The sequence below is a fragment of the Loxodonta africana genome, chromosome 23, assembly GCF_030014295.1.
Source record: "Loxodonta africana isolate mLoxAfr1 chromosome 23, mLoxAfr1.hap2, whole genome shotgun sequence".
NCBI classification, from domain to species: Eukaryota; Metazoa; Chordata; class Mammalia; order Proboscidea; family Elephantidae; genus Loxodonta; species Loxodonta africana.
Window position 1 is genome coordinate 40,225,219 of NC_087364.1, and position 25,051 is coordinate 40,250,269.

General features: G+C 36.7%; 1 protein-coding gene across 1 annotated transcript; it reads right to left on the reverse strand.

Annotated features, from left to right (window-relative positions):
* Positions 1–20,250: 20,250 nt before the first annotated feature.
* On the reverse strand, positions 20,251–23,667 carry SLITRK3 (SLIT and NTRK like family member 3). The gene has a single exon (XM_064275195.1). It carries the CDS (start codon positions 23,560–23,562, stop codon positions 20,614–20,616), a length of 2,949 nt encoding a protein of 982 aa, XP_064131265.1. The 5' UTR covers positions 23,563–23,667; the 3' UTR covers positions 20,251–20,613.
* Between the last annotated feature and the right edge of the window lie 1,384 nt (positions 23,668–25,051).

Sequence of the window (25,051 nt, forward strand, 5' to 3'; positions counted from 1 at the left end):
AAAGGCAGAGACTATCAGACTGTCACTGAAAAAAATTTTTTTATAGGTTGTCTACATGAAACACACTTTAAAAACAAAGACACAGATATTTAAAGTAAAGGGATAGAAAAAGACATACCATGGTAGCACTAATCAAAAAAATGCTTGAGTAAAGTTGCAAAAAAGGAAATGGTGGATCTGAATGACACCATAATCCAACTATTCCTAACACACATTTGTAGAATTCAATTACAGCAGAATATAAATTCTTCCCTATTGCACAGGGATAATTCTCCAGGATAGACTATTTGTTAGGTCACAAAATGAGCTCAATAAATTTAAAAAGATCAAGATCATGTGAAGTATTTTCTTCAACCATAGTGGAATAAAGCCAGAAATCAATAGGAGGAGGAAAAGTGGAAATTCCAGAAATTAAACTATGTATTTTTTTTTATTATTATTAGTAAACCATACTATTAAACAACAAATGGGTAAAGAAGAAATCATAAGGGAAATCAGAAAATACTTAGAGACTAATGAAAATGAAAGTACATCATAACAAAACCTGTGGGATACACTGAGGCACCACTCAGAGGGAAGTTTACAGCTATAAACTACCTACCTTAAGAGAGAAGAAAGAGCTGAAATCAAAAGCCTAACTTTACATCTTTGGAAACTGGTAGTGAAAAACAAAGCCCAAGCAACCAGAAGAAAGGAAATAATTAAGATGAGAGCAGAGATAAATGAAATAAAGAATAGAAAAACATTTGGGAGTATAAGCAAAACCAAGAATTGCTTTCCTTTTTAAAGATCAACAAAATCGACAAACCGTTAGCTACACTTACCAAAAAAAACAGACATGAGTAACTAAAATCAGAAAGAGGCAACATTACTATGGACTGTGCAGAAATAAAAAGGATTATAAGATAATACTACGAACAATGGTGTGACAACAAACTAGATAACTTGTATAAGCATAGTACCTGTGTAAGGATCAACAAATAGACAAACGGAATCAAATTGAGAATCCAGAAATAAACCCAGACATCTGTGACCAATTGATTTTTTCTGTAAGAATACCAAAGCTATTCAATAGGGAAAGAATAGCTTCTTCAGCAAATGGTTCTGGGACAAATAGATTTCCACATGCTTAAGAATGAAGCTAGACCCACACCTCACATCATAAATATAAATTAAGCCAAAATGTATCAGTGACCTAAAAGCATAAAACTTTTAGAAGAAAATGTAGAGGTTAAATTTCAAGACCTTGTTTTAGACAAGGGATTTTTAGATACGACACTGTCTTAGGCTGGATTCTCTAGAGAAGCAAAACCAGTAAAGCATACAAATATATATAGAGATTTATATCGAGGAAACAGCTCACTTGATTGTAGAGGCTGAAGCGTCCTAAGTCCGTGTATCAGAATAGAGGCGCCTCTCAAATCACATAGCCGCAGGGGCTGGAGAACCCTAGATTGGCAGGTCGCAGAGTGGGGATCTCGCTCTTAGGCTGTGAAGATCAACAAATTCCAAGATCTGCAGATAAGCTGATAGCTCAGGTCCTAAGAGTCAGAGGTCAAACGGGAGGTAGCGCAGGATCCAGAGTGAGCAAAAAAGCCAAAACCTCTCCTTATATTTGGATGCAGGCCACACCCTCAAGGAAACTCCATTTTAACTGATTGGCTACTCAGAGCAGATTCAGTCGGGGGAGTGATCACATATAAACACTGAGACTCATGGCCCAGCCAAGTTGACATACAATCTTAACCATCACAGACACCAAATGCACAAACAACAAGAGAAAAGGTACATGAAATGGCCATCATCAAAATTTAAAAAATTAAAAATTTGCATTAAGGGACATAATTGATAATGTAAAGATGCTGCCAATAAAATGAGAGGAAATATTTGGAAACCATCTATCAGATAAGGGTTTAATATCTCGAATGTATAAAGCACTCATAAAATCAAACAACAAAAAGACTAACAGCTCAATTAAAAAATGGACAAAAGACATGAACAGATGTTTCTCCAAAGAAGATATAAAAATGGCCAGTAAGTACATGAAAAAGATGCTCAACATCATTAGTCATCAGGAAACTGAAGATCAAAACCATCATTACTGATTGCATACTATGTGTCAGACCACTTGCTAGGCACTTATATTCTTTCATTTGACTTAATCATTACAATAACTCTACGGAAGTACAAGTATATATGTCCACTTTACAGATTAGGAAACTCCTGCTCAGAGCAATGATAAAACTTCTTGTGTTTCAGTAAATAGTATAGCCAGAGTTCAGACCCAAGGCTTACTATTGCCCAGATCCTATGCTTTTACTCAGGGCTGTATAACATAGAACAAAGGATAACAACACTTATCTTATTCTGCCTTACCTTATATATAGTCCATACACTCGAGAAGCTTTTATTGCTTTACACAGGTGACAGGAACATAAAGTCAAAATATTTCTCTGCTTTCAAGGAGACTATACTGCAGTAAGAGCCATGGTGGAGCATTATTTAAGAGCTAGACTGCTAACCGAAAGGTTGGCAGTTTGAATCCATCAGCTGCTCCTTGAAAACCTTATGGGGCAGTTCTATTCTGTCCTACAGGGTTGCTATGAGTCAGCATCTACTCGGCCGCAGTGGATTTGTGGGTTTGTACTTTTTTTACTCTAGTGGGAGAAACAGACAAGCAAATCAACAATTACAGTGCATATAAGAAGGTGACTCATAGTGACCCATAGCAACCTTATAGGATAGAGTAGAACTGCCCCATATGGTTTCCAAGGCTGTAAATCTTCATGGATGCAGACTGCCACATCTTTCTCCACAGAGCAGCTGGTGGATTTAAACAGCTGTTCTTTTGGTTAGCAGCAAGCAATTTAACAACTGCACCACCAGGGCTCTCTGAGTGGGAATTGACTCAATGGCTGTGGGTTTGATTTTTTTTTATATAAGAAGGTGTTTTCATAGACATACAGGTGTGGTACTTGGGGTGCAATGTTGTTGTCGTTGTTAGGTGCTGTTGAGTTGGTTCTGACTCATAGCTACCCTATGCACAACAGAACGAAACACTGCCCGGTCCTGCACCATCCTTACAATGGAGCATCAAAACCAGACTGAGTAGGGAAAAGGTCAGGGAGTGCTTACAGGATAAGGCGGCCTTTGCACTGAATGTTTAAGGAGGAATAGATGTTGATTAGGGAAACAGCTTGTGTGAAGACTCAGAACATGATGGATTCAGGGATCGTGAGTAATTTAGTCAGACAGGAGGGAAACCCTGGTGGCGTAGTTGTTAAATGATACAGCTGCTAACCAAAAGTTTGGCAGTTCAAATCCACCAGGTGCTCCATGGAAACTCTATGGGGCAGTTCTGCTCTGTCCTATAGGGTTGCTATGAGTCAGCATCGACTTGACAGTAACGGGTTTGGTTGGAGGAAAGGCAAGTTAGAGGAAGCTGGAGAGCTGTACTGGGGCCAGGTCCTGGAGGGATTTTAAACCATGTTGAATTGTTTGGAATTTTAGCCAAGGGCAATGAGAAGCCACCATGAAATTTGTACCAGAGAAACAACATTGTACTGCAGAGATTGTTTAGGGAGTATATTGGATTGAGGTATGGAGGATGGAAAATCAGTTGGCAGGAGGTGAGACTGCAGGCAGAGACAACAGGGGGAAGCTGCCATAATCCAGAGAAAAACAGAGGGCCAAAACTAAGGTCCCTGGAAGGGAAAGTGGATAGAAGAAAATGGATTCACAAGATTTGAAACAGATTTGTTTTTGACTGCGTGGGTACTGATCAGGGAGAGTTTATCACTGGTGCTGTCAACTAAAATCAAACAAAAAGGAGCTCAGATATGAAATTAAGCACACATAAACTATTATTTAGAAAGATAATCAAAAGACTTGAGGGAAGCCAAAAAGAAGAGGCACATTCTTGCCTTTTTCTTTTCACCTTGAGCCTTGTGTTTCCTTCCCCTCTTTGATCTTTCCCTTTGTCTTCTCAGTGACTCAGCCAGTCTCTGTCTCCATGACTTCAACAAACATTACACTGTGGCTAAAGGTCTCAGGGGGGTACTGAACTAAATGTTATAATAGTACTGAAACTACAATGCAGTTTAACTCTAGACTATGGTTATTCTAAAATGAGGCCTTTCATAAAAGAACTACTTCTTAACCCCAGTACACTGGGTAGGAGGAGGGGTGAGGTTAGGGAAGTTCAATTTCTGCCTCCAGAATATTCCTTGAAAATATTTAAGAACTTGCTTAGAATAGTATTTATGTCTTTCCATTGATATGTCACTATTAGCTTAAATCCAGGCCTGTAATGTGGCTGTGATGCTAATGACTTTTTGTTTATAATAGATCTAAAAGAAGATTCTCAAATTATGTAATTTCCATTGTCAAAAGCTTTAAGGTTGCCTTCTGAGCAAAAATAAAGAAAAAACAGCATGTAAGTTTACATCCATTTTCCAATGTAAATTGCCATTTTATTAAAAATGGAGCTCATTATAGGGGAACTATAATTTAAATTAATGAGTTCTCGAGTAATACTTATTGTTGCCAATTATTAAAAAAAAAAAGAGGGGCCATCACAACTGACTCTGTGGACATTGAAAGTATAACAAAAGAATACTATAAACTGTATGCCCTCAAGTTGACAACTTAGATGAAATGAACCAGTTTCTTGAAAGCTACAACCTACCAAAATTCACCCAAGGAGAAATAGATAATCTGAATAGGCCTCTATCTATTAAGAAATTGAATCAACATTAATAAATAATCTTCCAAAAGAGAAATTACCTAGCCCAGATGCTTTGGTGAATTCTACCAAAGCTTTAAATAAAAATTACCTCCAATCCTTCTCATACTCTTCAAAATAGAGGAGGAGGAATCACTTCCCAACTTATTCTACGAAGCCAGGCATTACCCTAATACCTTACTAGGAAAGAAAAATACAGATTTTTTTTTTTCTCATAAATCTACATGCAAAAATCTCTAATAAAATATTGGCAAATAGAATTGAACAATGTATAAAAATAATTATAAATCACAGCCAAGTGGGATTTATCCCAGGCATGGAAGGCTGCTTCAACATTCGAAAATCATTTAATGTAATTTCTCATATCAACAGGCTAAAAAAACCAAAAAAAAAAAAAAACCTGGTGCCGTCGAGTCGGTTCCGACTCATAGCGACCCTATAGAACAGAGTAGAACTGCCCCATAGAGTTTCCAAGGAGTGTCTGGCAGATTCGAACTGCCAACCCTTTGGTTAGCAGCCATAGCACTTAACCACTACTCCACCAGTGTTTCTCAATAGGCTAAGGAAGAAAAATCATATGATCATATCAATAGATGTAGATAAAATATTTGACAAAATCCAATAGCTGTTCATGATTTTTAAAAAAAAAAAAAAAAAACTCTCAGCAAACTAGGAATACAGTACAACTTCTTCAATTTGGTAAAGAACATCTACAAAAACCCTGCAACTAACATACTTGATGATGAGAAACTATATGCTTTTTCCCTAAGATCAGAAACAAGACAGTGATATTCCCTCTCACCACTCCTGCTCACATAACATTGGTATCCCTAGCTAATGCAATTAGACAGGAAAAGGAAATAAATGGTATATACATTGGGCAGGAAGAGATAAATCTGCCTTTGTTCACAGATAATATGTAGAAAATCCCAAAGAATCAACAAGCTCCTGAAACTAATAAGCATTATAGCATCATAGCAGAATTCAAGTTTAATACACAAAAGTCAATTACTCTTCTAGAGACAAGCAATGAACAACTGGAATTTGAATATCAAAACATAACATCATTAACATTGTCACCAAAAAAAGTGAAATATTAGGTAAAAATCTAAGAAGACATGTACAAAATCCACAGAAGGAAAACTACAAAACTTTGATGAAAGAAACCAAAGAAGACCTAAATAAATAGATAGATATCATATATTCATGGATAGGAAAACTTAACATTATTAAGATTTCAATTCTTCTCAACTTGATCCGTACATTCAACAATATCTTAATCAAAATCCCAGGAAGATATTTTGTGCATATTGACAAATTGATTCTAAAGCTTATATGGAAAGGCAGAAGACCCAGAATAACCAACATGATCCTGAATAAGTATAGAAGTGGAGGACTGACACTACTTGACTTTAAGTCTTCCTATAAAGTTACAGCAAGCAAGATAGTATGGTGTTGATGAGGAAACAGACAAATAGATTAATGAAACAGAATAGATGGCCCATAAATAGACCCACTCATACATAGTCAAGTGATCTTTGAAAAAGGAGCAAAGGGAATTCAATAGAGAAAGGATAGTCTTTTCAACAAATGGTGCTGTAATAACTGGACAGGCACATGAAAGAAAATTAATCTAACACAGAGCTTACACTTCTTATAAAAAATAGCTCAAAATGGATCATAGGCCTAAATGTAAGATTCAAAAATATACAATTTCTAGAAGGTAACAAAAGAGAAAATCTAGGTGAGCTTGAATTTGGTGATGATTTTTAGATGTACCACCAAAAGCACAATTTATTAAGGAAAAAAATGATAAGTTGGACTTTATTTAAATTAAAAACTTCTGCTCTGCAAAAGACATTAAGAGATTTAAATGACAAACCACAGACTGTGAGAAAATATTTGCGAAACATATCTGATGAATGACTTATATCCAAAATTCACAAAGAACTCTTAAGACACAACAATAATAAACCAAACTACCCAGTTACAAAATGGGTAATGATCGGGACAGAAACCTCACTATGAACATACACACAGATGGCATAAAAATATATTTAAAAAATTTTTTTTCAACATCTTATGTCATTAAGGAATTGCAAATAAAAACAATAATATATCACTATGCACTTATTTGGAAGAAATGATGACATAAAAGAGGTGAGCAGATTTCAAAGGGCAGGTCGAGAAGACAAAGTAAAGAATTATAATGAAACGTGCAAAGACTTGGAGTTAGAAAACCAAAAGGGAAGAACATGCTCGGCATTTCTCAAGCTGAAAGAACTGAAGAAAAAATTCAAGTCTCGAGTTGCAATACTGAAGGATTCCATGGGCAAGACACTGAATGATGCAGGAAACATCAAAAGAAGATGGAAGGAAAATACAGAGTCACTGTGCCAAAAAGAATTAGTCAATGTTCAGCCATTTCAGGAGGTAGCATACGATCAAGAACCAATGGTACTGAAGGAAGAAGTCCAAGCTGCACTGAAGGCATTGGCGAAAAAGAAGTCTCCAGGACTTGATGGACTACCAATTAAGATGTTTCAACAAACAGATGCAACACTTGAAGTGCTCACTTGTCTGTGCCAAGAAATTTGGAAGACAGCTACCTGGTCGACTGACTGGGAGTAGTGCATATTTGTGCCCATTTCAAACAAAGGTGAACCAACACCATGCAGAAATTATCAAACAATATCACTAATATCACATGCAATAAGTGTTGCTGAAGATAATTAAAAAATGGTTGCAGCAGTACATCAACAGGGGACTGCCAGAAATTCAAGCCAGATTCAGAAAAGGATGTGGAACTAGGGATATCATTGCTGGTGTTAGATTGATTTTGGCTGAAAGCAGAGAATACCAGAAAAATGTTTACCTGTGTTTTATTGACTATGGAAAGGCATTTGACTATGTGAATCATAACAAATTATGGATAACATTACAAAGAATGGAAATTCCAGAACATTTAATTGTGCTCATGTAGAACCTGTGCATAGAAAAAGAGGCAGTGCTTCCAACAGAATAAGGGGATACTGCGTGGTTTAAAATCAGAAAAGGTATCCTTTCGTTATATTTATTCAACCTGTGTGCTGAGCAAATAATTCAAGAAACTGGACTACCTGAAGAACTTGGCATCATGATTGGAGGAAGACTCTTTAACAACCTGTTATATGCAGATGACGCAACCTTGCTTGCTGAAAGTGAAGAGAACTTGAAGCACTTACTGATCAAGATCAAAGACTACAACCTTGGCATGGATTACAACTCAGCACAAAGAAAACAAAAATCCTCACAACTGGACCAATAAGCAACATCATGATAAACAGAGAAAAAATTGAAGTTGTCAAGGATTTCATTTTACTTGGATCCACAGTTAAACACCTATGGAAGCAGCAGTCAGGAAATCAAATGACGTATTGTATTGGGCGAACCTGCTGCAAAAGACCTCTTTAAAGTGTTAAAAAGCAAAGATGTCACTTTGAATACTAAGGTGTACCTGACCCAAGCCATGGTATTTTTGATCATCTCATGTGCTGGGAAAGCTGGACGATAAATTAATAAGGGAGACCAAAGAAGAATTGATGCATTTGAATTATGGCATTGGTGAAGAATATTCAATATCCCATGGACTGCCAGAGAATGAAAAATCTGTTTTGGAAGAAGTACAGCCAGAATGCTCCTTAGAAGCAAGGATGGCAAGATTTCATCTCACATATTTTGGGTATGTGATCAGGAAGGATCAGTCCCTGGAGAAGGGAATCATGCTTGGTAAAGTAGAGGGTGAGCAAAAAAGAGGAAAACACTCAGGGAGATGGATTGACACCATTACTGCAACAGTGGGCTCAAACATAGCAAAGATTGTGAGGATAGAGCAAGACTAGGCAGTGTTTCATTCTGTTGTACATAAAGTCACTATGAGTCAGAACTGACTCAACGGCAGCACCAAACATCAAAAACAACAATGCACCTATTAGAATGACTAAAATCCAAAACTCTGACAGTATGAAATGCTGGTGAGAATGTGAAGCAACAGGGCCTCTCATTCATTGATGGTGTTCTTTAAAACAGCACAGCATCCGCTTTGAAATACAACCTGGAAGTTTTTTGTTTTTTTTTTTTACAAAGCTAAACATATGATCCAGTAATTGCATTTCTAGGTATTTAGCCAAATGAAATGAAAATATATATCCACATTAAAAAAAAAAAAAAACTTCACGTTGATATTTATAGCAGATTTATTCATAATTGGCAAAACTGGAAGTATCCAAGATGTCCTTCAATCGGTGAAAGCATAAACAAACTGGTTCAGCAAAAAAAAAAAATAATAATAAAATAAAACCAGAAAGACATGGAGAAACCTTAAGTGTATACTGATTGCTGAGTGAAAGAAGCCAGTCTGAAAAAGCTACATTCTGTATAATTCCAACTATATAACATTTTATAAAGGCAAAACTATAGAGACATTAAAAATATCAGTGGTGGCCGGGAATTCAGGGGAGTGGAGAGGGATAAATAGGTGGAGCATTGGGCCTTTATATGATACTGTAAAAGTGGATACATGACATTGTGCACTTCTCAAAACCTATAGGTACAAAACAAATTGTGAATCTTAATGTAAACTGTGGAGGTTAGTTAATAATAATGTTTCCATATTGATTTATTAATTGTAACTAATGCAAGATGTTAATGATAGAGAAACAACAGTATAGTGGCAGGGTAGTTGTGAACTCTGTACTTTCTGCAAAATGTATCTATAAACCTAAATTGCTCTAAAAAATAAAGGCTATTAAAAAAGGAAAAAAAAAACCTCTGGGTATTCTCAAGATATGTTGTTATATCTGTACTCATCCTAGTATCAGGACAAAGAGGGAGCAAAAAGGAACTCCAATATCTGAGTCATGTTTTCATAGAAAGAAGGGATTTAACAATAAGAACTATTATCTGTGGTAAAAAGGATGAAATTACAGGCTACAGTCATCTTTTGCTATCCAGTCATCATTTCACCCAATAATATTAAACAGGTGGCAGAGGAGGTGTAAATCCCTGTGATACTAACTTAACAAAGATCATAGTTGTTGGGTTTTGTTTTTAGCATTCATTTGTTTTTGGTATTTTGAGATAAGAACATAATCCATAATGAAATTCTATTCACTCAGAACAGACTCTGCATACAGTAGTGTTAGGAGATCCTCAACTGTTTCAATTATAATCACATTTCAATTTCAGAACTATAAACAAACAAAAAAGTACATTATAATATGCAGTGCAAATTTTTTGTTTCTTAGATTATCAGCAGTCTATAAAGCTCCAATAAAACTTAGAGTTTGAATGTAAGCATTTGAAGGCATGGGAATATTTTTCTGGAAGTTATTAATTACCACTATATCCTCCCTCAGTACATCACGTCTTACAAAGCTGGTAATTCAGAAAAACTGAAGTTGAAATGTTTACTGGCTTCTACAAAGGATCAAGATATGAAACTCAGTTCATATCTCATTTTTTAGCTTTTGGAAATTTGGTATTAACCTTTTTTCTGTATTGTCATATCATTTTTATTAATGGGAATAGTAATAAAAATGAATAGGATATTGATAAAAATTTATAAATATGTATGATAATGTTACTTAAATAGCTCAATATGATATTCTTAGATTTTTACATTATCGTATTATATACCCAGTACCCAGTGCCATTAAGTCGATTCAGACTCATAGCGACCATATAGGACAGAGTAGAACTGCCCCACAGAATTTCCAAGGAGCACCTGGCGGATTCGAACTGCTAACTCCTTCGTTAGCAGCAGTAGCCACCAGAGTTTCCATCATATTATATAGATTTTGATATTTTTTATATTATTATATTTATTGACTAGCAAGATATTTCTTATACCTTCTAACACATATTAGACTCCTTGCCACTGATTTGCTTTGAAAACTGTTTGAATTTCTGCAATCCACTTTGCACAGTACTTTTTCATAAAAACTTATAAAATATTGAATTATAAATACTCTAAAAATGTAAATATACAGTTTAGGATTATGTTCTTTTCTCCTAATTGAATTAGAGTTCAAACACAAGTACATTTCAAGGATAACATAAAATGCCAAAAAAAGACTTTACAATTTTAACACAAAGTCAAACATCTTGTGAGCTAAGGTGTAAGGACCACAGTGCCAAGCTTCCTGAAACTCAAAAAGCATTCTGAAATTTCATATAGATCTCCATAGTTTTAACGAAAATAAATGAAGTTTATATAAAATGTATGTCCGTGTTCTTGTATCTGTCTTAACTGTTTCTTAAATGAGCTAAATTCACCATCATTTATACTCTTGTTAATTGACCTATTTCAATCTTCAGTAAGATAGAGTAGAATTTGATCATAGTAGTATTTGAAGATTCAAACTTAAATAAGAACACAAGTCATTTATCTTCTATTTTTGAGTTCTCATATTACCTAAATTAAAATGTAGTTAGCTATTGTTTAAACTTTGCCTCTTTCAAGATAAAAATACATTTTATATATTCATTCATATAACCTTCCAGACAATCCTTCATTCGTCTTTTTTTTTTTAACCTCGCTGTGTTCCACAACAGGATCAGAGCTGGAATTAAGGAATTGAGCTAGTCATATCCTGTTTCTGCAAGTGTGAAATCTCATAAACTTGACTGGTATAGAACAGATAAATCTATTTTAACTGTCCATTTCTCTAAAGGAAAGTGGTATATACAATACTCGCATGTATGTCCTGTTTTATTTTAATGCAAATTTGGCTGGATTAACATTCTAGTAGCCTCTTCAGTAAAGTCCTAGAACAGTAGTTAAGCAATTGTAACCAAGAAGGCATCAACCAAGCATAACAAATTACTGCTCTTATTTGTAAACATTTAACCAACTGTATACAATCTTCACTAACATCCCATCTACGTGCTACTGGCATGCTTCTTTCCCTGCTTTGTCTGTTAGTATATAACATATAACTAAGTTGTATAGTTCTTCCTTTTCTTTTTTTTCTGTCTTTTTTTTCCCCCTAGTTTCTCCCCACAGACATGCTCATACTCCTCAGTTTCCTCAGTCTTATTTCTTCGAGGTCTGTGTGTAGATTCGTAATAAAGACATTGAAGAAAAAAGAAGTTATTACATTCCTCAAACTGTCGTACTTCTTACTACCTCTCTCACACTTAAAATTCCATCCCTTTTCATCATTTCTCTGGATTACATACCAAAGGACTATCAACTCTTGCAAAAACCCATAGACTGCATATATTTTAAAACTCTGCTTATTCATATTTATTCAAAAAATATTTATCGAGTGTCTATTGTTGCCAAGGCTCTATGTTAGAACTAATCGGAAGAAAGGAGGGTACATGACTATTCTAGAGACAAGGTAGACTCTATGAAACTCAGAAGTTTAATCAGAACATATAGCCCAGAGCTGTACAAAACATGACTCTGGGCTACAAAAGACCTTGAAGACAGTCTGTGCTCTCAAGTACTTACAAGATAATTGAAAAGCCAGAAATCTTGGCAGAGATAGACAAAGTGACTGAAGGACACTTAAGGTAAAATATTCCGACATACTCCAATCAACATAGTGTACATAATAAGTATTTGAGAGATTATTTTAATTTTAGTTTACTGTATCAGTAAAGGCCTACTAAATGAAGGGGATTTGCAGCTGAATTTTGATGCCCTTGAGGGATGTGGGTTTTCAGAAAATAGAAGGGTAACCACAGTGACTTGTACAAATATGGGAATGAACAAATGGCATAAGGCCTACTAAATGAAGGGGATTTGCAGCTGAATTTTGATGCCCTTGAGGGATGTGGGTTTTCAGAAAATAGAAGGGTAACCACAGTGACTTGTACAAATATGGGAATGAACAAATGGCATATACTGGAAGGGAAAAGTTTGCTTGGTTGCAGCTAAAGATTCTTGCTGAGAACAGTAGTTCTTGAAGTGAGGGCTGGTGAATGAATTACAATTAGGATAGGCAGAGTATAGTTTTCCAGAATCAGCATCTCCACCCTTCCTTCTTTGAGTTAACATAAGGATTTATAGAAATGCTAAATTGTATATTTGAAATAGGGTGGAAATAGTGAATACAGTATCTCAAAACTGGCAGCCATATTTCAATTAACATGAGAGTGATTAAATGTCAAACTCAAGCCTGATTCAATTAACAAATAAAACATTAGTAACTAGTGTGTTTATACTGTCAAGCACCTCACACTATATCTTACCTCATTTTGAACCTTAAATTTAAACCTCTTTTAATTTCATTTGTGTAATAATGCCTTATACAATCTCTCACCTATTTTATAAAGATGTTAGTAAATAAAATCCATTAAAAACAAAACAAAACAACCAAACCCCTTGCCGTTGAGTTGATTCCAACTCATGGCAACCCTATAGGACAAAGTAGAACTGCCCTGCAGGGTTTCCAAGGTGGATTCGAACTGCTTGCCTTTTAGTTACCAGCTGAGCTCTTAATCCCTGCACCACCAGGGCTCCAAAATCCATATATAGGCACCCAGAATTCATTTGAGCAATGTTCAGTTATCAACCACATTTACAAAGAGAAAAAAGTATATGATCCAAGTCAATATCATACAGTTAAAATTCAAGTCAACACACAAGTAAAAGAGAACAAAATTGCAACTAATTAAAAAAGTGTGTGAAACTACATATCTGGAATATTATACATAGCTCTGGAGTATATTACATAATATACTACAGTGAATTTTTATAAATAATTATGATTTATTAAGTATTAATAATTGAGTTGTATTACTTAAGTGAATTCTATACAGCTCAAGAGAAACTGATATTAAAGTGGCCCATAAATTCACTAGCGGGTAATGAAGAGTTCTTATTGTGACAGAAAAAAAAAAAAAAAAAACCTAATTAAAAGGAAAAAAGATAAAAAATGGGCTTTGGAAAGGGAGGGTGTTTTCATCCCCTCTGCCCTTGTTTTTTCATTACCCTTCTTGTTGAGAAGGTTTCCTCAAGGAAAAGTGAGAGATTTATGGGCCTGATTATTCCACAGACAGATTATTTATCTCTGGATTAGCGTTTTCTATACTCACATGCCTTTTACTGCCAGCTAGAAAAGTAAGACATCTAATTTAACTGTCACTAGATTGGGTTCTGGGTTTAGAAACAAATTAACAGGTTAATATATTTCAGTTTTGAACTAAATCTGGTGAGGAAGAGCACAGATACAAAAAAAAAAAAAAATCCCAACTCAATTTAATACATATAAAATGTCCAATATAGACAGACTTCAAGGTTTTTGTTTTTGTTTTCCCCCAATTACAAAATACTAGTTTATACCTGTGACAGGCTTGGTTTGATTGTAAGAGTAGTTACCACTGGCCAAAAGGGGGGGGGGAAGCCTTTTAAGACAAATTGTTTTACCAGAACATGTGCAAAGATTCTCAGAATTGCAAATGACAATAAGATCTGAATAATCAGAAAGCTTCCAAACCAAACCAAACCCAGTGCTGTCGAGTCGATTCCGACTCATAGCGACCCTGTAGGACAGAACAGAACTGCCCTGTAGAGTTTCCAAGGAGCACCTGGCAGATTCGAACTGCCTACCCTTTGGTTAGCAGCTGTAGCACTTAACCACTACACCACCAGTGTTTCCTCAGAAACCTTAACACATCATAAATAAGGGAAAACTGCATCAGCTGAACATGTGGATTCTACTGTGAGGAGATAAAGGCATTTCAGAGGAGGAAAAGCAGGATTTGAAATTTTAAAAATGGTTTCTGTATTTTTAAAGCATTTGCTGATTCTCTCTTGTTTTTAGTATTAATATTATAGGTTCTGACTCTTTTCACCAGGCTTATGAATGATTTCACAATGAAGTGAGATATGTTGAATTACTTTCTCAGCCTGGGTGCAAAGATGAGTGAATTGTACATTTTGTCATTCAGTGTGAGAATCTCATCAATCCGTGATCTTGCCTTGGCACCTCATTTGAGCTCAATGAATGTGCCCTTAGTCACGAGAATATCTTGACCGAGTCAGAAGCAGAAGACGAAGCAGGGCTCTCAGGGATCAGAAAAGAACTTCTTTCCATTCCTCTGCACCATCAGATGACATCTTTGTTTCAGTATCCATTTTTTTCAGAGCTAACCTTGTCAACCCCTGGTTAGGAGAGATATGCTCTTGTTTTAATGCTACCAAAATTCATTATGTAGTTTTCCATCAACCGAATAAACTGTAAACATATAAATTCTTAGTAAAATGTGTCTGCAGAGCAAAAGTCGTATATCACATATAATACAATGTTGGTAAATTGTTGTCTTTCATCTTTAAGAGATCAACCTGCTAATTATTACATTTGAATTAAGATAAAATATCCTCATTTGTTTTTACCTTATCATTAGCACGTTCTTTTTTATGAAACTTGTTTGATTTTTATAATTTAAAACACTGCAAACTATCAGTTCACCATTCTTGTCATCTTAGAAACAAGTGCATGAACTGAATATTCTAAAGAAACATTTAATGAGGCATGCTGGGTCTTACTGTCACTGAGTGGTACTGAAGAAAGCTACCTTTTTACTCATGTCCATCCATGCTTTACTGTTGAAAGATTCTGTTGGAGTTGGATCATACCATGAAATTATTATAATACCTGTGTGGAACTCTATATTTGAAGATGACCTTAACTATCATTTTCCATTAGAATTTAAAAATCATCTGTATCGGTGCAATAGAGAAGAAATAGTATATTTTATAAAAAATATGCATATCATTTGGGGGAGAAAATGTTATTAGAATTAAAGCAGCTAGCCAAGCATTACCTCTGGACAACTGGCAACACTTAGTGTATGCTTGCTTTCCTCATATGAAGACTGTCCCTTCAATTCAGATTTCATATAAGGTACTAAAAATGATCATCTCTTATTAAACAGAATCAGCATCTCCACTCTTACACATTTTAAATGAGAGATGACACTAAAAGTAAAATAGGATGATGAATATCTTAAATAGACCCTTCTTTTACATTTTACCTGTAAGATATCACTTTTTCTGCATACTTCTAAAAAAAAAAATTTTTTTTTTAGACGAATTACTAAGGTCTTCCCTAACTAATAAAATTATTGAAAGAATTTTTTACCTGTAAAGTTTATTCTAGAAAGAGAAAATAAAAAAAAAGGAACACTTGTTTTTCATTTGACTTACATTGCATATTTATGAGAGAGTTTCTTTACTGTGAGGATATAACTTAAATCACACATTGCGACTTGTCCCCTAGGATTTAAATAACAAAATGAGAACTTTTAAATCCAGAAAGATTAATTACAGTGTTACTTTTTACACGTGAATATTCCCAAAGTGAAGACTCATAATTTCATCCAACTTCTCTTGGACTGTGGCTAGACAGAAGCAAAAAAAAATAAAATAAACAAATAAAACTGATAATTATTATACATGTGAGAAAATGCATAATTTACATATAATTCAGCATATGCAAACTATATACATGTATATACAGTGTATATACATATATAATAGTGTTATATATATATATATACACACACACACACACACACACACACACTCAATTGCCCAACATGTGTTATTGCTCCTATTACTTTTAAAAGGCCTATAGTCCTGGTGGCGTAGTGGTTAAGTGCTACGGCTGCTAACCAAATGGTCGGCAGTTCGAATCTACCAGGTGCTCCTTGGAAACTCTACGGGACAGTTCTACTCTGTCCTATAGGGTGGCTATGAGTCGGAATCGACTCGAGTTCACTGGGTCTGGGTGGGTTATAGTGTATTAAACAGAACACTTACATGGTTAATTTGGGGATACTTATCTGCTTTTTTATCTGACTTTTCCACAGTAGAGCATTTTGACCTAAGTTACAAATTTCTAAGTTCAAATTAAACTAGCTCAAATCCCTTAAGATGAAGTGCCCTTTCATTAACTTTTCCTCTCATATTCTCTTGACTCATTGTACTCTTGTCTGCCATTTTGTGAAATATTTCATTAACGTTTCTTATGTCATAGCCATTTCGCAAAAACACCACATTTATTGGCTTAGGCTACATAATCAAAAGGACGGTACTATATGGATAATGAATTTACACTAAATAAACCAAAATGCTGTGTGCCAATGGTTAAAGAAAATCCTTTTCTTCTGTAACTGCATCATCAGTATTTAAAATCCTAACTACAAATACATTTTTTTTTTTTAGCTATCATGGGTTTAAAACCAAAAAACTTTAAAAACTCAGTCATCAGACTTTCCTTGTGATTCTCTCTCTCTATGCTTTTATTAAAAATATGATGACAACCATCGTTATTTTTTAGTATTTTCCTAAATAGAAATATAAACGCATCTATATAACTGATACTGTGTATCATATAAACAACGTTAAAATTATTATGGGCTTAAATTAATATTTCAGTTCCTGTTATTTCCCACTAACCGTCTCATGGTTTAACAGACGTTATGTTTTATGATTTCCAAATATTATTACTATAATGTTATGAAATAACAATAACGATAGCAAATACCTGTCAGATCTGGGTTGGCTTTTGTCAAAATGATCATCACCCTGAAGTGAGTCAGTGATGTATCTTTTTCTTAAAAATAAACATTTAATTTCCCTGCAGCAAACACAGAAAGCAAATTCTAATCATAGTACCTATATTAATACTCATGATACTTTAAGAAAACGTATCTGGTATCACAAGGCAAATCTAACTTAAGTAGTTCTAATGCACAGCTAAAACAAGTGGCCTAACCAGGGGGTAGAAGACACCACTGAAGCAAAAAATTATCGCCTTTAATATTAAATTCCGTTCTCATATAATAAATTTATTTTCACTAAATAAATGTCTTCCTCATTCAAGGATAAAATTATACCTACGCTTAAGACAATATAGTCTTACTTTCTGTGTTTAAATAAAATATAAACATAATTATCCAGCTATTTTGAAATTTTGTTATTGTTTATGGTGAAACTCATTTTTCAAATACCAGAAGCACCAGGATCATTAGGGATTATACTTTAACCTGATTTGTATAATATGCCATGTTATGAAGGTGTGCAGTGTTATCAAGGAAATTATTATTATTAGAAGTATCTAGCTTTGCACTTTGAGTTTTTACTATGCATATGCTTTCTACTATTTGCTGAAATATTTAAGAGCAATGCAGACATGATAGAGCACTATTTTAGAAGGTGTACACCTAAGGGGTAGTGCTTTCTTTGCCTTAAAAAAAAATCCAAGTGAAGGACAGAGAGATAATTAAGAAAAAGAAGGAAGATGAAATGACTAGAAAAATGGTGACTAGAAAGGGGGAAGAGAGACAAAAAAAGAATGACACTGACTTAGTAGTGGGTCTGACCCTCTTGCATAAGAAAAGCTGCATTTCAATACTATATGTAGAGAGATATTGTTTTTTCCATTGGCCTTTTTTCATCTGACATAATTCCAAAACATGCTTTAAATAATTGAGGATAAAATTCTAGGTGTAGCATGTCAAATGCAAAGTAGCCCTGAAAAGTTGCAGTTTTATATTAATATACTCGTGTTTTCCATTTTTATGCGTACCTATGTTGATAAAAAAAATGTTGATACCCATGTGTAATTCATCTGATACATAAATATGTTCTTCTAGACTTTCATGGACATTATAGTGCCGTGGTGTATCAGCCACACAGCTTTAGAAGCTGCTAGTCTTATTTTTTTTTGTGGGGAAAAATGTGGTGTAAGGCATCAGTGAATTGTGGTGAATTACATTCAACACGTAATGATAATTTCTACTAAGGGCAGCTTGAGGAAGCAGTAGCAGGAAATACTGGTTTCTCTGCACAATTCTGCAACTACAATCGCTGGAGCTCTGCTACCCTCTACTGGCCTAATGAGATAAGTGCCTTCCTCAAAGCATTCAGGTTTGTATCAGCATAGTTTCCTTCGCAAACAAGATACTGGCACCTTAACACTCCAATTTTCTTTGGTTTCACTTACATGTAAGTGGGTTATAACTTGGGTTATTGTCAAGTTAATTTTGCAACATTTTAATGTCATACGGAAAGAAAAACTCAGTCAGCATCCTGTCTTAGCTCAAGCATAGCTGGGGCCAGTAAGTGAATTAAGTGGTTGGAAGGAACAGTAGCCAAACATAATACTGACAACTTTTGCAGCAAACAGGATTCTGACAGTCAATTTGACCCCAGAGCCTTTGATTTTGATTGGGTGGTGTGAGTGAGTGTGTGATTTTAGCGCTTTATAAAAGAATAGCAGTTTTCATTTTCTTGAGACCATTTAAGATGCATGGATCCTTAATTACCTGATTTTTTAAAATTAATCTTGTATTTCTAAGCAATTCAGTTACTTTATTTTCTCCCAGTTGCTTCCTGCCTCATTAGGGTACTAAGTTTGAAATTCATATTCCAAGAGAAAGACATGAACTATAAAATCAGATAGTTTTAAGTCCCAATAGTATCCTGGTATGGGATGTGGGTGGGGATTATAAGACTTATCAACATCACAGGGCATCAAACTTGTTAATAAACTAGCTTTCTGTATAACAAGTTAAAAGAAAGAATATTTTGTAGGGGGGCAAGAAAAGCATGGCATAAGTGGAATTTAAGTTTCAAGCTTTGTATCCTCTACATATATTGTATTATGTTTTTCAAAAACTTTTTATTAGGAAAGCTATACCAGACGCATAATCACTATACAATGATTAAACATTACCTTTACAATTATAATCACTGAAATTACAGAATAAATATATGCACATTTCTTTTGAATCTTTGTGTGTGAGAGAAAACATTAAAAGTGCTTCCTACAAAGCTGTTAGTGATATATACCCAGTTGCTTTTTTTATTTTTTAATATTATTTATATATATATATATATATATATATAAGAAAGTGCAGATGTTCTCCAAAAAACCTTGGCATCAGGATGAAATGTCACAAAGAGGGTGCTCATCCCTAGGTGTGTGCCCCTGGCTGGTAAACTACCGGGTCTCCACTTCAGTAGGATCCAGCCTAGCATGTGAGTTCCCCCAGGATGGTAAGGAGGGCAGCTGTGAACAATACACTAGGGATGGAGGGCAGGTGAAGATGTGCAAGGAGAGGAATGGATCAAACCCAAACTAATCAGATTGGGTTAAATGGGATTGGGGTGTGTGTATGTATGTGTTGTGTGTGTGTGTACCTGTGTATCTGCACCAAAAAAAGGAGGCTGCAGGTTTAGGGACCTGCGTGCAGGGATTTGCAGTTTGCGGGTGGGTATGTATATGAGAAAGGAGAATAAGTGAGAACATTCGAGCAAGACCCATCCCCTCCCTCCCCGTCTTGCAGTTTCCAGGCATGCAGCAAACTGCATTGTTAATACATGTACAGAATCTGTGCCATGACGGGAAGAGGAAAGAAAGCTACAAATGTCGATTTGTTTCCCCCCTCCCTTTCAAACAAAACTGCAACTAAAAAAAAAAAAAAAAAAAAAATTACCGAAAAAAAAGACACATTGAATTTTACTTAATTAGGATCAATACAATGATCCTTAATATACCTTATACATGGCACAGTCAAAGTCTCAAGTTTCAGTATAAAAAATAACGATAACATTTGCTGGCAAAAGTCTGCGAAGGCACTTCATTGATTAATGATCTGAGTATGGCCCTTCCTCCAAATCACATTTGAGAGGGGGAGGGCATACATCTGTATTCTCTAGAATCATGCGGTTTCAGTTCTCTTCAGGGCAGGGAAGATTATGAGGAAGGAGTTACTAGGACAAGCTTAAAGGGACAATGGGATATATCTCTTGTTTTCCTTTTCTTTTGGAAAAAAAAAAAAAAGCGCTAATTTACTTTACTTCTCTGTTAGAACCTATATGTTGTCTTTTCCAGGACTTCGAGGTAATCCGGCTTGGTTTGAAGTTTGGCCCTTAACTCGAGGTAATCACTTTTTTGGGTTTGTTGGTCTGTGAAGCCCTTTCCAGCAGAGAAGAGAAGGGTTTCTTTGAGCCTGGCGTCCTGCTGTAAGTCTGGGTATTGCATGCCAGGAGGGTGGACGTGCAGTTCCTTTAATTTGGGCACTGTGCCATAGAGACAGTCCACAAATCCCACTGTGCAGGGGGCTGGTTGCGGCCTTTCTCGGTCTAGTAGCATACTGCTACCACCAAAGCCTCCCCCAGGAGGAAACAGCACCACGCCACCGTTCTTCTCATGATGGCGGAACCCAGCAAAGTCTCCCCCACTTCCCGCAACTACCCCTGAAACCCCACCACCTCCTGGGTGGTGAGGATGAGGGTGAGGGTGATGGTGGTTCACTGTCACTATGGTGTTGAGCTGGGAGCCGGACATTGCCAGGGTCCACTCTTTCTCCTTTTCCAGCAAGGTCCGGTAGTTGCTGTGGTTCTCCTTGGGTGTCTCAGCAAACTGCTCACTTCCTAGGAGAACCTCACCCATCCCTGGTGGTTGTGTCCCAGGACCCCCACGTTCTGCACCCCCTGGTTCTTGTACTGATGAAATGACTACCTCCTCCTCCTCACGAGGCTTATAGATGGGGTTGTTGCACATCTGGGTCACCGGGTGGGGGATGTACTCATACACATGACCCACAGTAGGGGCCTTCTCTGGAGATGAAAGAGTTGGTCGAACCCCACTTCCACTTCCACCCCCACCACCTCCACCATCCTCAAAAAGCCGGTGGCATTGCATCTGGATTCCAGTTAGGTCCACACCTTCCTGCCGCTTGCTTCTAAAGGGCAGCTTCTTCCGGCGGCGTCGTAGCACATAGGCAAAAAGGCCCGCAGCAACAAAGACTGCTGAAAAGAACAGAACCAGCAAGCTGAGAATCAACACAGAAAGTGGCACTGGGCCCCCAGAGGGAGAGAACTCATAAGGTGATGCACTTGTTGGTCCCCCAGCAAGGTGAGAATCTGCAGGCTGGGCTGGGGATGCTCCAGCTGGTGCAGCATGCAGCATCTCTGGGCAGAGAACTTCCAACTCAATGGTGCGCACATCACGGTGGGTGAGGTTCTCAGGGCTCCCACAAAGTACATCACCCACCACACTGACTGAGCTGATGGTTTCAATCCACTGCTTGAAGGGGACCAGGTCACAGGTGCAATCCCAAGGATTCTCATTGAGGTCTATCTGGACAATGGCATTCAAGTGCTCCAGGACACCAGCCACAGGAAGGTAGAGGAAGTAGTTCTTCCGCAAGTTAAGCCGGGCCAAGGATGTGCCCGCAAAAGCGTCTGTTGGCAGGGTCCTCAGCAAGTTGTTGTTGAGGAATAGCAGCTTCAAGTTGGGCATGAGGCTGAAGGCTGCAGGCTGAATTTCTCGGATGATATTGAACTCAAAATACAGGTAGTGCAAACTCTGTAGGCCTCGGAACATGCCTGGTGTCAGCTTCTCAATATCGTTGCCATTGAGAAAGAGGCTTTTCAGGTTGGGCAGGTTGATGAAGGCCCCATCTTGGACATAAGAAATACGATTGTTCCCCAGATGCAGGAGATCCAAAGAAGAGAAATTCCAAAAATCAGAACGGTATATTTTCTGAATCAGATTGCTACTCAGGTACAGTTTCTTGGCATTCAATGGCCTTGGAAGAAGTTCAGAAATGTTATTAAATCCCCGTTCTTTGCAGTTGACTGTCAAGCCAAGGTCATTGATGTGCAAATTACAGGTGCACCCAGTAGGGCATATAATGGGAATGGGTGGTCTGGTCTGGTAAGGAGCAATGGGGGGCTGGTTTGGACCAGGATATAAAGCTTGGGATGTGGAGGGTGGCCTTGGTGTTCGGGGCTGTTTGGTGGGTTTAGGCTGTTTATTTGAGGACTTATATTCAACAGAAGAAGCAGTAAAATGGACTGAGGACAACATTGATGAAGGCTTCGTTGGCCATGCATTCTCCTTGCTTGATGACAAGTGGGGGATCCCCAAACTAGCCTCCACCTCAGAGTCAGACAACAAGGGACAGAGTTCTGTCTTCCTGATTTCCCGGAGGTCCTTTCCATGGAAATGAAAAGGGGTCTCACAAGTGATGTCTCCTACCAGGGCCGTGTAAGGAATGCGTTCCAGCCAACTCTTCAATTGTACAATCTCACATGTACAGTTCCAGGGATTTTCTTCCAGCTGGAGCTCCATCAGGCTTCTGCCAATGTGGTCTAGCATTCCTCGGTAAAAAAGAACCTTTAACCTGTTTCCACGTAGGTCCAAATGGGTTAAAGAGACAGCCTTAAATAAATTGGTTGGAAGCATGGGGATGAGATTATCGTTTAAAATCAGAACCCTCAATTTACTTAGGTTCCGAAATGCTCCACTCTCAATACGTTTAATGACATTGTAATCTGCCTGCAGATATTCCAGGCTTTCCAAGCCTAGAAAGGTATCATTTCTGAAGACATCTAGCTTGTTCTCATGTAGATACAGCCTCTTTAACATCTTTAGGCCATTGAAAGCTCCTGTTTGAATGTCCTGCAATGCATTGTTCCCAAGGTTGATGGACACAGCATTATTCAAATGGAGAAAACTGTTGGTATACAATTTCCTCATTGAATTCCTTTGCAGATACAGTTTAAAAGGTCTTGACCAGAACTCTGTAATCTGACTAATATTTGTAAATCCTTTACTGTCACAATGTATATGAAAGAGGCTTTCTTTAACTTCACAGTAGCATGGATCGAAACAGGGCTCATCTATTTCCTCTGAGTCCTCTATCAGGGGAATCGGGGTAGTCCATCCTAGAGCAACTGTGCTTAGAAGAATTATCCACAACATCCTCCCTCTGTGAAGCGTCTCAGCTATGGAAGCTTTCATCATTCGTTGTTGATTACAAAACTGCAACAGAAATAAAGATGCAGATTTTTAGGTTTAGTCATATGCATGATTTTAATAAACTCCTACATGTGTGGCTTTTACCAGCGATATAGAAACTTCAAAAACAGCTAGCAACAAACTTAATGTTTACAGTGTGTCCTATATTTCAAATTTAGGAGACCGTGAAATATTGAACCATGCGTTATTGACATTTTCCTGAACCAAGCCATACTTGGAAAGGGGCATATCATACGAACAAAAAGAAGCCTGCATATGCTCTTATGGAAAAGAAGGGGACTGGTATACAGTGCTGCCTTTCAAGCATAGGCAGATTCAGTAATAATGGCAATGCTTTGTCCATTATACCTCTTTGACATTGACATCAAGGTGCCCATTGTAGAGCTCACTGAATCTGTGATAGGTACAAAATATTCTTCTAACTATAGGTTTCTACCCATAAAAAAACATGGGTTACTCCCAAAGTTATTAGTAGAAGGGTATGATAAATTACAAGCCCATTGCCCAATATCGGATGTTGAGATATGTAAAATGATTGGGATCTCAGGAAAACCTAAAATTTCTCTTAAGAATTAATCACAAAATAGTTAATAACAGCATATGTTTAGTAACACACAATATTTCCACGCCCTTTCACCCCAGCACAGAATATTGAAGTCTCTTTTAATTAAATAAATAACCTCTACATATTTGTATTGTTTAGCTCTTTAAAGGCTTTAGGAATGATTAGCTCTTCTAAAGAACAGGCCCATGCAATTGTCAGAGCTAAAGATAGTGATGGTTAAAGGATGCTGAGCCTGGGAGCGACTGTATTAAAACACTTGCAGAGCTCAGTTTGAAATGTGTATCTGTGCCTTCAAGATCAACTGAGGAACGCTGTAAAAAGCTGGAAGGGCAGGTAGATGGTTAGAGAAGAAGTGGGTACTTTAAGGAAAGGGAGGGTGGAAACCTTGGTTCTTACCTGCTGATAAATAAGAATATCACATGAAATACATTTCAAAGAAAGACGTTCTTTTCCAATCACAAGAAACATATGCAGTGCACTATTCTAACATACAGAGCCTTCCCCTATGGCTCTGCTCTCTTTTTCCTTGCCTAATAACACCAGTATATGGGCATACATAAATAAATTATAATAATGCAGTTTTATTAGATTGTTCTTCTTGAATCACTGAAATATCAAATAAACCAGAATTTTAGCATATCTTTTCTCCCCACACATAGATGCATACATAAAGGAATATCTTGTCAACCCTCTAACTTAGAACACAATGCTATCATTTATAGGGAAAGTGAAACAGAATAAATCTTCACATTCAACTTGCATACAATATACACAGTTGTAAGGAATTTGTGAGAAAGCAAAGAAAAATCTGCCTCAGGCATGCAATACTCAATTTTTGGAAACAAATGAAAAGAGAGAGAAGGCAGATGAAGCTATATTGCAGTATCAGTTAGTCTTCCCTGTCTCCCT

What these genes read in the sequence shown, in the direction of transcription:
- SLITRK3 (XM_064275195.1), bottom strand. Translation starts at nt 23,562, where the DNA reads ATGATGAAAGCTTCCATAGCTGAGACGCTTCACAGAGGGAGGATGTTG.